The sequence below is a fragment of the Capronia coronata genome, assembly GCF_000585585.1.
Source record: "Capronia coronata CBS 617.96 chromosome Unknown acBCG-supercont1.1, whole genome shotgun sequence".
NCBI classification, from domain to species: Eukaryota; Fungi; Ascomycota; class Eurotiomycetes; order Chaetothyriales; family Herpotrichiellaceae; genus Capronia; species Capronia coronata.
This window is the reverse complement of record NW_006912893.1, coordinates 280,754-292,852: the sequence shown is the minus strand read 5'-3', so window position 1 is coordinate 292,852 and position 12,099 is coordinate 280,754. Positions and strand designations below refer to the sequence as shown.

The 12,099-nt window shown below is 53.8% G+C and overlaps 4 protein-coding genes across 4 annotated transcripts; 3 read left to right on the top strand and 1 right to left on the bottom strand.

Annotated features, from left to right (window-relative positions):
- Positions 1 to 133: 133 nt before the first annotated feature.
- Positions 134 to 2,686, bottom strand: A1O1_00108 (uncharacterized protein; the record flags this gene model as incomplete). The annotated part of the gene is made up of 1 exon (XM_007721029.1): positions 134 to 2,686. The coding sequence occupies one exon, from the start codon at positions 2,684 to 2,686 to the stop codon at positions 134 to 136; it is 2,553 nt and encodes an 850-aa protein (XP_007719219.1).
- A 2,194-nt stretch (positions 2,687 to 4,880) lies between these two features.
- Positions 4,881 to 6,320, top strand: A1O1_00107 (uncharacterized protein; the record flags this gene model as incomplete). Its single annotated transcript, XM_007721028.1, has 3 exons — positions 4,881 to 5,069; positions 5,129 to 5,345; positions 5,398 to 6,320. 3 exons carry the CDS (start codon positions 4,881 to 4,883, stop codon positions 6,318 to 6,320), a joined length of 1,329 nt encoding a protein of 442 aa, XP_007719218.1.
- A 626-nt stretch (positions 6,321 to 6,946) lies between these two features.
- Positions 6,947 to 8,283, top strand: A1O1_00106 (uncharacterized protein; the record flags this gene model as incomplete). Its single annotated transcript, XM_007721027.1, has 4 exons — positions 6,947 to 6,967; positions 7,054 to 7,072; positions 7,128 to 7,536; positions 7,593 to 8,283. 4 exons carry the CDS (start codon positions 6,947 to 6,949, stop codon positions 8,281 to 8,283), a joined length of 1,140 nt encoding a protein of 379 aa, XP_007719217.1.
- A 1,319-nt stretch (positions 8,284 to 9,602) lies between these two features.
- On the top strand, positions 9,603 to 11,400 carry A1O1_00105 (uncharacterized protein; the record flags this gene model as incomplete). The annotated part of the gene is made up of 4 exons (XM_007721026.1): positions 9,603 to 9,905; positions 9,955 to 10,209; positions 10,263 to 10,370; positions 10,429 to 11,400. The coding sequence occupies 4 exons, from the start codon at positions 9,603 to 9,605 to the stop codon at positions 11,398 to 11,400; spliced, it is 1,638 nt and encodes a 545-aa protein (XP_007719216.1).
- Between the last annotated feature and the right edge of the window lie 699 nt (positions 11,401 to 12,099).

Here is a 12,099-nt window from a genome sequence, read left to right as displayed (position 1 = left end):
CTTCTATCATATCCAGACATTGGTGGGATCCGTCTGCTCTTCCCATCCTGTCCTAATCTGTCTTGAGCAGGCATAACGTAATCGTATCAATATCACCATTAAGGACCGACCCCAACAGTCAGGCGAACAGCACTCAAAACAATTGATCCAGACTTCCTCGGTAGCCGACCCCTTTGCTTGTCCTGCGAGGCGCCCCGGAGAATGGCGCTGCGTCAACAGTCACACGGACGCGGTCAAGTCGATCTGTGCTTGACCTGCGTCTCGGCCTGTTTGCTCCTTGCAGTCGTTTCGGTCCCTCGGGATTGGTCTTGGATCTGCTTCTTGCCGCGCCCCCACCTCTCGCTTGAAAATCTGAGGGGTTCATGCCTACGCTGGTTCTCTGTGGATGGACTCCCAGTGCACTGACATTGCCAAAGTCGGGCTGTTTTGGACCGGTCGCCGAGTCAGCCACGACATTGTTCCAACTTGCTTGATCCTGAGAACGGCGTGGCGCATGACCCCGTGCGATCTCTGAGCTTGGCCGCTTCTGTTTTCGATTGCTTCGTTGCTGCCGATTCCTCAGTTCTCTTTGTTGATTGATCATGTTGCGTTCCCGTTCACTGAGCATGACCTTTCGAGGTGGGGAGTCAGCGGGCACTTCGAATTCCGATTCCGAGAATCCAAGGCCTGAAGTAGAAACCTGAAGTCTAGGCAGCCGCGGACCTTCCTGCCTACCCGAATCCTGCTGCTCAAAGGCAAGGTGGCAGTGGTAACAGCTTGGGTGTCGGGTAACATGGTGGTGGGAGGATGACGCCATGCTTGGACGACCAGGGGCCGTGTTTTCGTCGGTGACTTCAGAGTCGGGTCCTCCCCTGGAGTGATGGTGGATGTGTCCTCGTCGCCTAGGGGAGCTATCGATATCTTCTTGGAGAGTATGCTCATCGTTTGGAAGCATGGCCGCTCTTTCTCGTTGTTGCTCCATTGACCGACGGAGTGGAGCAGTGAATGCTTGTCCTTGATGATAAGCCTCATGACCCGGGCCGTCAGCTAGGGCGGGGACGGTTTTTTCCCTCTTGGCTTCAATCGAGGCAGCGACTTGGGCAAGTGAATTGGGCAAGATATCGAGAGAGTTGATTGGGATAAGTGTTACAGGAAGCTGCACCGCCACAGTCTTGAACATCTTAACGGTGACCACCACATTGACAAAATATCTGACTTCAAAATATCTTCCAGTGCTGATCGTGACATGGCCGCGTGGCGCCTCGAGCTCAATGGTCCTGACCTCGGAAGAGTGTGACAGAATTCCATTCCATGCGCTGCCCCTTTTCAGTGCCGAGCCACTGACGATCTCAGTGTCAGTGCGTCTGGGCAGGCGAAGGTGGTTTGCGGTCTTTTCGACGGTCCCAGCAGGTGCGTGTGTGTACCATAAGGTCGTCTTTTCCAATTGGACCTCTATCTTCTTGATCGACTTTGTCGAGTTGTTGAGAACATGGATGTCGATAAAGATTGCGGCTCCATTGACCCACGTCTGCCGATGTAGCCCTGCTGTCAGCTTCACGGTCTGGATTTCCGGTTCCCTTGTCAGGTAGAGGGTGTCCGCAGCTAACAGGGGACTTGGTAAGCTCGCCAGTGCCTTCTCTGGATCATGGACGGTAAGCATCTGGACGTTCCATGTCTGCCTGACGACGCTTCGCTTATCTCCTACTCTGATTACAACTGAGGGACATAAAAGGTACCGTATAGAAGCTTGCCGGGAGGCGTAAGGTGGAGGACCAAGTTTGAGCGGGAGGTTGACACAAAATGGAAGAACGGACGTAGACGCTTTCAGCTCCCACCACAACTCCGGGCCGGGTAAAGGGCGTTGAGAAGTCACCAGAGAAGGAGGTGGGAGATTGTCACTGTCGAACAATTCTGTGGCGAGGGATAGAAAGACCCAGCGCCTGCCATCACTGATTTCTTCAACACCGATCACATCAACGGAAGCCTTGGAAACGTGAATGGGCTTCAGCTTCGATTTCCGAGTCCCTCCGCCATCGACCTGGACAGCTATTTGTCCTTCCACTGTACCGCCCCCAACAAACAATGGTGACGGGAGACGTACCGACAGCTCAACACGGGGATGACGACTGCTGCCATTGTCCAAGAGTTCGTGTGGTGGTGAAGTACGGATGAATGTACGTGCCGCGGATGGTCGAAGAATCTCCGATGATTGAGCAGAGCGGCCTATGGCTTGTCGAACAGGCGATTCAGCTCGACCCCTATCCGGTACAACCTTGCAATTATCGTCCAACTCGGGCATTCCCCACGTCGGCATTTCTTGCATCGAAACTTGTCCAGAAGGTCTAAGACCACGCGAAAAAATGCTGGCAGAGGATCTTCGTTCGGGGACATGGCGCTGAGGCAGACTGATCGCGCTTGCGGTCCGACTGCCCAGGACTGATGAGTTGGCTTTGCAACCAGAACGAAATGCTGTAGGAGTGAGATATTCGGAGGACGTGGTATGTGAGAGAGCATCGCTGGGGAGCGCGGGTGTCTGCGGTCTGTCTTTGGTGCCATCGGACCATTCAACGCCTGTATTCCCAACAGTTGCTGCCCTGGAAGACCCAGAGACTTCTCGAATGTCGGACAGCTGATGGATGCGATGTCTTGCCAAAGCGGAGATTGGTCGAGTGAAGGCCTCAAGGCTAGAATGGATGGGAAATTTCATTGGCTTGCCATCTTCAGTAGACGTTCGTTTGGTCAGAGAGAACCGCTTGGGGGCATCTGGACTGGGTCAGCAGAGACAACAGATCAAGCCGCGTGCACATCACCTTTCACAGGCCACTGCTCCATCGGTCGGGACTGGGTGCGAGCCGTGAATAGACATATGACTAAAGAGAGTCTCGGTTGGGCCTATCGTGGCTTCACACTCTGCAAAGGAATGAGGGAGGGTAAGATGAAGCGTCTTCAACTGGCATAGGCGACGGGAATCACGATTGGAAAGAGGTCGAGATGTTAAGAAGTCAGCATGGACCAGAGTGCGCAGTCTTTGCACAGGCATGTCCATCGTATTGTAGCTGCCGATGTAGCCTCTGCAATGGATGGCACAAGGGCAGCTATTGTGAGGTAGCTCTTGCCTCGCTGAAGCAGAAAACTGCAGCCACGCGTCCTGACCTGGCCATCATGGTCAATACATACCTACTCACATGCGTTTTCCGCGATGAGTACACCTTGGCCTGTCTGAAGGCTGGATCGCCACGATAAGCTGGCTACCTACTAGTAGTAGAGAACCATGCGGTCTGCGTGCTGTTAATGAACTCAAGCGTACCAAACCCTCAAGACTGCATCAAGCTGGAAGAACATTTGGGGGCAGTCGAGCTTGGATATCTGAGCATCGTGACGACCCGTAGACTACCACCACCAGCTCAGACTCCAACAGACATCTGCACATTATTACAGAGAAGTTGCTTCAAACGGTATCCCATCTCTCGAGGATGTGACCATCATTTTGATCCCTTGCGCTTGTACCAGGCGATTCAGCGGGAAACGGCGGATCAGCTCTGCAAAGCATCCATCCTCGAGGCTAGCTCCCGTCCACGGAGTTCATGTGGGTGTTGCCATTCAATTTCATCATGTCTCCAACAACAATGGATTATTGAATCAAAAGGCGCGAGGAAGCTCGCTCTTACCGCTCGGAAGCCTGCACCCGGCCATGTACGGAACCCGTCCTCGCCGTATCGGCAGGTTTTGCCTACCACATCTTCCTGTCCTCCAACTCTGCTCTTTCTCCTCTGGACACGCAATGGTGGAAGCCGGGGTAGAGTTGGGCTCTGATATATCTGCGGGCACCTTTCACATCTTGAAGGATCTGGCCAGATGTGATTCCTACTCTGTACTGATCAGTGGTGCCCAGGCGAGCATGGGCAGGTCAGTCAGTCCTCGGAGAAAGACGATTTTCAGAAGGCGGGGAAATGGATTGACGGAAGGGCAACTAAAGAGGGATCCCTGGAAACCCGGTGCAGCCAAGTGTTGGCAGCGCAGTTGGCTGCTCATCTGACGCAGTTAGCACTTTGTCCATTGCGAGCTTGCTGGTAGTTAGTGGCTGGGCTGTCCGGTGCTCGCCTGACGTTGGATCAGCCTTACTGCACCATTTCCGTCTTCGGAGCAAGCGCATTGGGCTACACCAGATGAAGGCAGCCATTGCGGTAGTGCACATTTCCCCATTGGCTCCCGCAGCAGGATGGTCCGATCGGCCACTGAAAATTTTTCCCACGTGGAGCGTGCCCGCGATGTCTTCGTCCCCTGACTTCCTAGTGTTCCTACTCGCTTCTGCTGCTCCCGTCACCGCCCCATGGCAAAGAGTTTTCCACTCCGAGTCTCAGATACAGGAAACACCCCAACCTCTGTTTCTCCGTCGGTCCTGCTTCGGACATGACGAGACTGGTCATACTGCCGCTGCATACATAACACACCTTACCGATCACACCTGCCCTGACGTTGCAATTCATTCCTTTATGATGGGGCAATGATCGGATGCTGCAAATGGAAACCCACCTTTTAACATTTCCAACGTTTGTCCGGTCCAGGGTGAGGAAGATCAGACGCCTCCTTTCAAATTTGCAGGAGGTCTTCGCATAACAACCCTGCCTCCGCCACCATCCATGGTTGGATCCCTTTGTGGTGCAAATTTTATGAGCTCATTTGATTACCTCACGGCATCCTCTCCTCCAGGCTTCTCACTGCTTTACACATCCCTTATCTCTATTTTCAATTGTCACATATCTATTCTTTTACGTTTTTGCTATCAAACCCTCGGGTGTCCGCGTCAATTCTTGCAATAGTATCCCTGGTCGTGCGGTGCCAGCCTGTTATTGGCGCTTATGCCAGGCACGTCGTATTAGGCTCATTTGCGTGGAGCAGGCATGGGCTCTATGTCGAATACCGGGGCGACGCTTCCCGACGCTGTGGTTCCGAAGCGTGAGTCTAGTATCGAAAGATATTCGTCGTCTCCGGCCTCGACCCCAGGGCAGACTGAGATCGCAGGAGCAGGCTCTGAGCAGCCATCACTAGAGCCTGCTCCCGCTCCCAAGCGCAAAGGTGGTCGAAAACCCGTACGTCTTCAATTGCCTGGTGCTTCTTTCGCAGTGCATTTACTGACATGGATGTCTAGATCTATGCGACATCAGAAGAACGGAAGCAAAGGAATCGTCAGGCTCAAGCGGCCTTCCGTGAGAGGCGAACTGAATACATTAAGCAACTCGAAACAACCATCCAGCATCATGAGGAGACTCTCCAAAATCTACAGCAGAGCCATCGTGCGGCTGCCGACGAGTGTTTGATGCTGCGTTATAAGAACTCCTTACTGGAACGCATCTTGCTGGAGAAAGGTCAGGCAAACTAGTCACGCTTCTGGGCTCTGTGCTAACTATATGGGTGCAGGCATCGATGTGCAAGCGGAACTTGCTCTCAAAGGGAGCCCGAATTTGAGACCCCATCGCGTACCGCCCGTGACAGGGCAGGCATCGCCCATGCAGAAGGCCATGCTCAATCGGCAACAGCAAGCGAGACATCGACCAGCAATGGCACCTCCAATCCAGACTGTAAATTCATCTTCCCAGGTTGGTGGACCACGCGGGTTCGCAGGCTCACCTGCAACACAGCCTACACCGCCGTCACAGCATTCCTCTCCTTCCACAGCAAGATCGCCAGGTTTTGCTCTGCAAGGTGGGATGGCTTCACCCGCGAATACCGATATGGCAGCTCAGCAAGCTCAGCAGCAACAGCAACAGCAACAGCAACAGCAACAGCAACAACAGCAGCAACAGGCCCGAGCTTTGCAGCAACACAACTCATTCCCGTCGCAGCCTAGACATCCCTCACGGGTGACGTCTCACTCGGACAACTCGCAACCCTATCCGCCTCGAGCTCAACCGAACCATATCGTGCAGGAGAACTACTATCCCGCTGCATTCCAGAAGCATTATACTCAACTCGGCAAGCTGACCCCTCTTCTTTCCCCCCTTCCCTGCTTGTGGAGCTTTGTTCGTCCTAGACTGAATTCCGTGAGTACAGAGCAGGAATACGATGCCCAAGCCGACTTGATGGATGACATGGATGGCGATGATGCCGACATCGACAGCTTCATCCCGAATTTTCGACTGCCTCCTACGTCGTCTACAGCGGGAATGTCCATGGGTATGCAAGCATCGCCACCCATGACGACCAGCGCTGTCAGTGATGGCGGCAGTGGTGTCATGATCGATCCCTATGATCCGATGCTGGATGCGGATCCTTTCGGTCTCACCGCCAGCATGACGTTTCCAAATCCATATACCTATCCGCCGTCACACTCTCGACGATGACAAACGCCCAGGAGTTCTTGAATGACTTCTGTTTCTGCTTTCTATACCGACATCTCCAGTCACTGGTTAACCAGGTCGGGTCACAGGCAAGTCGAAATCGGCCATGTTAGCGACGGCGTTCTGCTTGAGTGGCTTTGGTTCGCAACGACATGCATTCATGAGAAGCCGGCGTCAATGATACCTGAAGTCTTACGAGCGCAGTCACCCTAACTTTATTTCGTACATAATCAATAGCTATTGAAATGCAGGCGAGGCCGACCGCGGACTCGTAGGTAGTTCTCCCGTAGGCAGACCTCAATCATGTACTACCTACTGCTATCCTGTACCCCAAGTTGGACCTGCAAGCTGCAAGCTGCAAGCTGCAAGATCATGCCCTAACGCTAATCCTAATTGGGTCACATGGCGATGTGCCAAGTCTTTCGGCCTGAGAATTCCTCATCGGAGTCTCGCAGGCAGTGGTCACCCAGGCATTACCTCACCAGCGCTCAATCAGACACACATCTACTCGACTCGACAAGGCCCTGTATCTCGGGGACATTGTCTTGGTCGAGCGTCTCAACCCTTCCAACTCGAGTTGGAGCTTCAATAAAGAAAGCCTTCACGGAAGGCGCTCGAGAGGAAACGTCATGGCGGACGTCAAGAGCAAGGTGAGCATCAGCTGAGCAAACACGGCATCTCTATGCTGTTCACCTTCATTCACCTCGTCGCAGCCACTGACAGATTTAAATTGCAGAACCTCTACGAGCTATTGGGTACAGATCATCCCGTCGTTTCGAAACGAACATGACAATTGACGCAACGATTCAGGAAATACCTCGGACCAGGATTCGGATCGCGAGCCTGAACCTCCCACAAAGGCGGTGGAGAAACCACTCCCGCGACATGGAAAGCGCGAAGCAGTGAAGGACGCACCAGTGGAAGCTGGCAGCGTAGCTGTCCGTGGCCGTGGTGGACGAAGAGGAGGTGGTTTCAGTGGAAATGAAGCTGGTATACACCCACCTGAAAAGTCCGCCATAAACACCAGCCTGCTAACCATCGAACAGCATTCCGTGACCGAGCCACAGGCAGAAACTTCAACCGTGATCAGACTGCTGAGGGCAACGGCCAAGAGCGTCCTGCTCGTGACCGTGTTCCTGGCTCACGTGGACGAGTTGGTCGTGGTGGGAGAGGACCTCGTCGAGGCGGCGAGTTTGGCGACCGACACAGCCGCACTGGTGTGAGGTGAGCTAAACCCGCATCCGACTACAGTCTATCCTATGCTAATGAAAGTAGCGATCATGCTAAGCAGGTCGAACATGGTTGGGGTGAAGCCACCGGTGAAGGTGAATTGGCTGACGAGAAGGCCGGAGAAGCCATTGCCAAAGAAGAAGAAAAGGAAGGATGGGACGCCAACCAAGGAGCGGCATGGAACGAGAACGCAGAGGCCGTCGCCATTCCCGATGGTGGTGACGCCATCCCTGAGGCTGAACCGGAGCCAGAGGACAACAGCAAGTCTTATGCCGAGTATTTGGCCGAGCAAGCTGCGAAGAAACTGGAAGGTCTTGGCTTGAAGGAAGCCCGTGCACCCAACGAGGGCGCGAAGGACGACAAGAAATGGAAGTCGGCCAAGGAGTTGACAAAGGAGCAGAGTGAGGACTACTTCAAGGGCGAAGAGCGGCGCAAGGCTCAGCGAGAGCGTGCCAGCAAGAAGCAAGTCCTCGACATCGACTACAGCTTCAAGGAACCTCCCCGCGAGACTCGTGGTCGTGGTGGTCGTGGAGGCGGCCGAGGCCGAGGTGACCGTGCCGAACGTGGCGATCGTGCTGACCGTGGTGGACGTGGTGACCGTGGAGACCGTGGAGACCGTGGCGATTTCCGCGGTCGCGGACGCGGTGGCGGTGGTCGTGGCCGTGGCCGCGGCGGTGATGCTCCGGCAGTCCCTGTCCACGACGAGAGCGCCTTTCCCAGCCTGGGTGGAAAGTAGATCACTTCCAGTGACCTTTCAATCGCGCCCGCGATACACAATAACAGCATTTCCCTTTGAATCCACAGTCCCACACCGACTTTGTACTAGTGAAAAGACAGCTCCGTTGCCGTGGCGTCTCGAATCGTCGCGGCGAATTCGGGGCACGAGGCAAGGCATATGCAGGAGAAAGATCGGGACTCAAGCGGGTGTAGTGAGGACCTCTAAAAAGCATCGAGCACGGAGAAAGGAGAGGAGGAGTCTTGTTGTACCATGTCAAGCGGCCATGCATCATGACCAGCTGGAATCGTGTAGCAAGCTTGCCTGCCATTGAGTCCCGTTGCATCAGAATGGAATTTTTAATTGAATTGTCTCAGTTGTTCCACAGTAGGTCTCCTAGACTGGTTATGTCAATATCAGCCTGCCACACAAATAGGCTCAAGTCATCACTCTCGTCACAGCAGCGGCGGCGCCGTCTACACACCTGCTAGCCATCGCTTGACCGCAAGAGTTCAATTTGGGGCGTGTACAAGGCAACGCAATGGGGTTGCCGCTGTGGTCGTTGCAGGAATCAGCCACCAGCAGCCGGCAGTTGGTAGGAAGTCCATTGTTCATCTGGTCGAGTCATGTCAACATGACGGGTCCAATCTGGTTCACCTAGACAGTGCAGTACAAGGAGAGCCCGAGGATAAAGGTCGGCAGTTGCTGTCGAACACCATCTGCCGGTTCACGACGGCAGAGACGCGGGAGCATCAACCATTTCCTCTTTCCACGCTGTTGTCGAACAGCAATTGGGTCATCATCATCATTCCTTAATTGACCGTCCACCTTCAAGCTTTTTTCCCCGGTTCCCCCACAATCAGTGGCGAACCCCATATGATATGACTTGGACTGGGATGGGACGTTGAACAAGCCAACAAGCCAACAAGCCAACCGTGGTCTCGGACGGAGGTGCCGTGCCGTCGATCCAACATGCAGAGATGAACTGATGCTTGTGTCTCTATACACTGGCCTTGTGTCCCCTGTCCCGTCGATCGCACGATCATACTCTTCCCTCCGCCCAAAATGAACTGCCGAGCATATTTCGCAAGGTGAGTCGCTGCCCACACAAGCCGGCACATGCAATCTCGATGCAGCCATGGATCTCAGTGTCTTAATACGGGCGGCATGATGGTCGCCTCTACATCTGACATGTTATGCGCTTTGGCTTTTGAAAACATTCATCTGCGACTTAGGGCGCCATTACTCTCGAGTTCCCGTTGATCGAAGGTGAGTGACTTGGTAAGAGGCTCTTAAGTTGCACTTTGTCTCGAATCTCCTCCTGTCTGTACTCTGAGACGATGCTCGAATCAATCCTGCCCACGATTGCCACGAACTGGCCTGTTGCGTTAGCCGTTCTTGTCGCCAGCTGGCTCCTTCGGAATTACTTCTACCATGGCCTCAACAAGTATCCAGGGCCAATCTTGGCCAGGTTCACAGACTGGTGGCGGTTCTTCGACGTATGCAGCTACCGTCCTGATATCACCCACCTGAAGCTGCACCGACGACACGGGGATATTGTTCGACTCGGGCCCAACACGCTTTCGTTCTCCAGTCCCAAAGCCTTGAAGACCATATATGGACTGAACAAGGGCTTTACGAAGGTAGGTGTTCCTGGAAATTCACATGATGTGACTGACCTCAACTGTCTAGTCCGGCTTCTACCCAGTGCAGCAAAGCGTCAGCAAAGGAAAGAGACTGCCGTCGTTGTTCTCCACCACCGACGAGTCGTATCACGCCAATCTTCGCCGCTCCGTCAACAATGCCTTTTCAATGAGTCAACTGGTCCAATATGAGCCTGCTGTCACCGACACGGTCGAGGTCTTTCTTGACCAGACAGACAGACTTTATGCGAAGCCTGGTCAGGTCTGTGACTTTGCACAGTGGCTCCAATACTTTGCTTTTGATGTAAGTTCACCTGCCGGACTGAGCAAAAAGGCTATGATCTGATCAGTCATAAGGTCATTGGGCAAATCACGTACAGCAAGCGACATGGCTTCGTGGAGAGAAACGAAGACATCGACGGTATGGTTGGATATCTGGGAAAGTTGTTTTCGTACGTTGCGCCGGTAAAGCTACCGAACACCGGACAGTTAGTATCATCTTTGATGGCTGACACGGCCATAGATTGGACAAATGCCCTGGCTTGACCTGTTCTTCTTGAAGAACCCGCTGGTCCTGCTTCTCGATAGACTGGGTGTGAAATTGTTCGCGTTCCCGGTCGCCACGTTCGCGGCCCAACGCATGTCTGAACGTCTTTCCGAGATGGAGTCACAAGGTCGCGAGAAGGGCACGGAGAAGCCAGACCTTCTCTCCATGTTCTTGAAGGCACAGACCGACCGGCCGGAATTCATGACAGACCAGCGTGTCCTGACCATGGCGGTTTCGATGGCATTCGCCGGCTCTGAGACCACCGCCATCAGCCTGGCTGCTGTTTTCTACCACCTGCTTCGAACCCCACGCTGCTACGAGAAACTGATGCAAGAACTCAACGAAGCGGTGGACAAAGGACACATCCAGAACCGCAGGACCGGCACGGTGACGTGGGCGGAGTCGCAGAACCTCCCATACCTTGACGCATGCATCAAGGAGGCCTTCCGAATGCATCCTGCTGCAGGTCTGCTGCTTGAGAGAGTCACGCCACCACAAGGGATCGAGATCGACGGCCACTTCATCCCCGGTGGGACGATAGTCGGCTGTAATGCCTGGGTCATCCACAAACGTGAAGAGGTCTTTGGTCCCCAGGTGGACAGCTACATGCCCGACCGCTGGCTGGATACGAACAAGGAGCAACTGAAGGAGATGAATGGAACGCTGTTCCAATTCGGTGCCGGAGCGCGCACGTGCATTGGCAAGAACATCAGTCTGTTGGAGATGTATAAGTTGATTCCTGCCTTCTTGAGACGGTTCGAGGCGAGTATTTTTCCTTTTCGCACAGAGACACGAATCCGGGGCATGGCTGACAAGCGAATCGCTTGGTACAGATTCGATTCGATGATCCGAGCAAAGATTGGAAGTTGCATAATGGTGAGTCCAGGCTTCTTCAGCGATTCCCCATCCAAATACCTTGTACCTCGGATCCATGGATATATCTGCTGACTGTGTCGGGCTTTGTCGCAGCCTGGTTTGTCAAGGAACACGACTTCTACTGCCGGTTCCAAGCCCGCGATTTGCAGGCGAGCTGATGCAGCAGCACTTGTCTCTTCCAGCCCTGATGGAGGAGCTAGGCCGTTTCTCAACTCGGTCTTTGATTCACCTGTCTATCGTCATGTACACCAAACATTGTGAGCAAGATACTCTGGCGCCGAAGGAGTTGTCAAACGGTCTGATTCGCCAGGAACAGTCTGTTGCTCTCTAATGTACATACCTGGCGTGCCTGGAGTTTGCATTGTTCATCCAAGTCGTCCTCCTCAGTCTTTCCCTTTTTGAAGTCTCCACATGGTTTTTGGCATCAGCTCATCGAGCGGAAAAGTGATTGGGCCTCGTCACCATTGACCGGATCACGTGACGGCGCCTTCTCGCCCGAGAAGCGGCACACAACAATCATTCCGCTTCCGATCAATCAATCCTAATCCGATCCGCCTCGGACCTCAGCAGCTCAGCAGCTTACCAGCTTACTCGTGCGCCCGGTGCCGCGTTGGAACGAAACAACACAGAATGCATGTTATAACAAGGATGCTTAATTCAAATTCTCGGGCCCGAGCCAAGCGGGAACCGGAGCCGGACCATCAATTCCCATTCCTTCGTGTTCTACTTGCACCGCAAGCGTGGTAGCTAGCTAGTAGCTACAACAAGGAC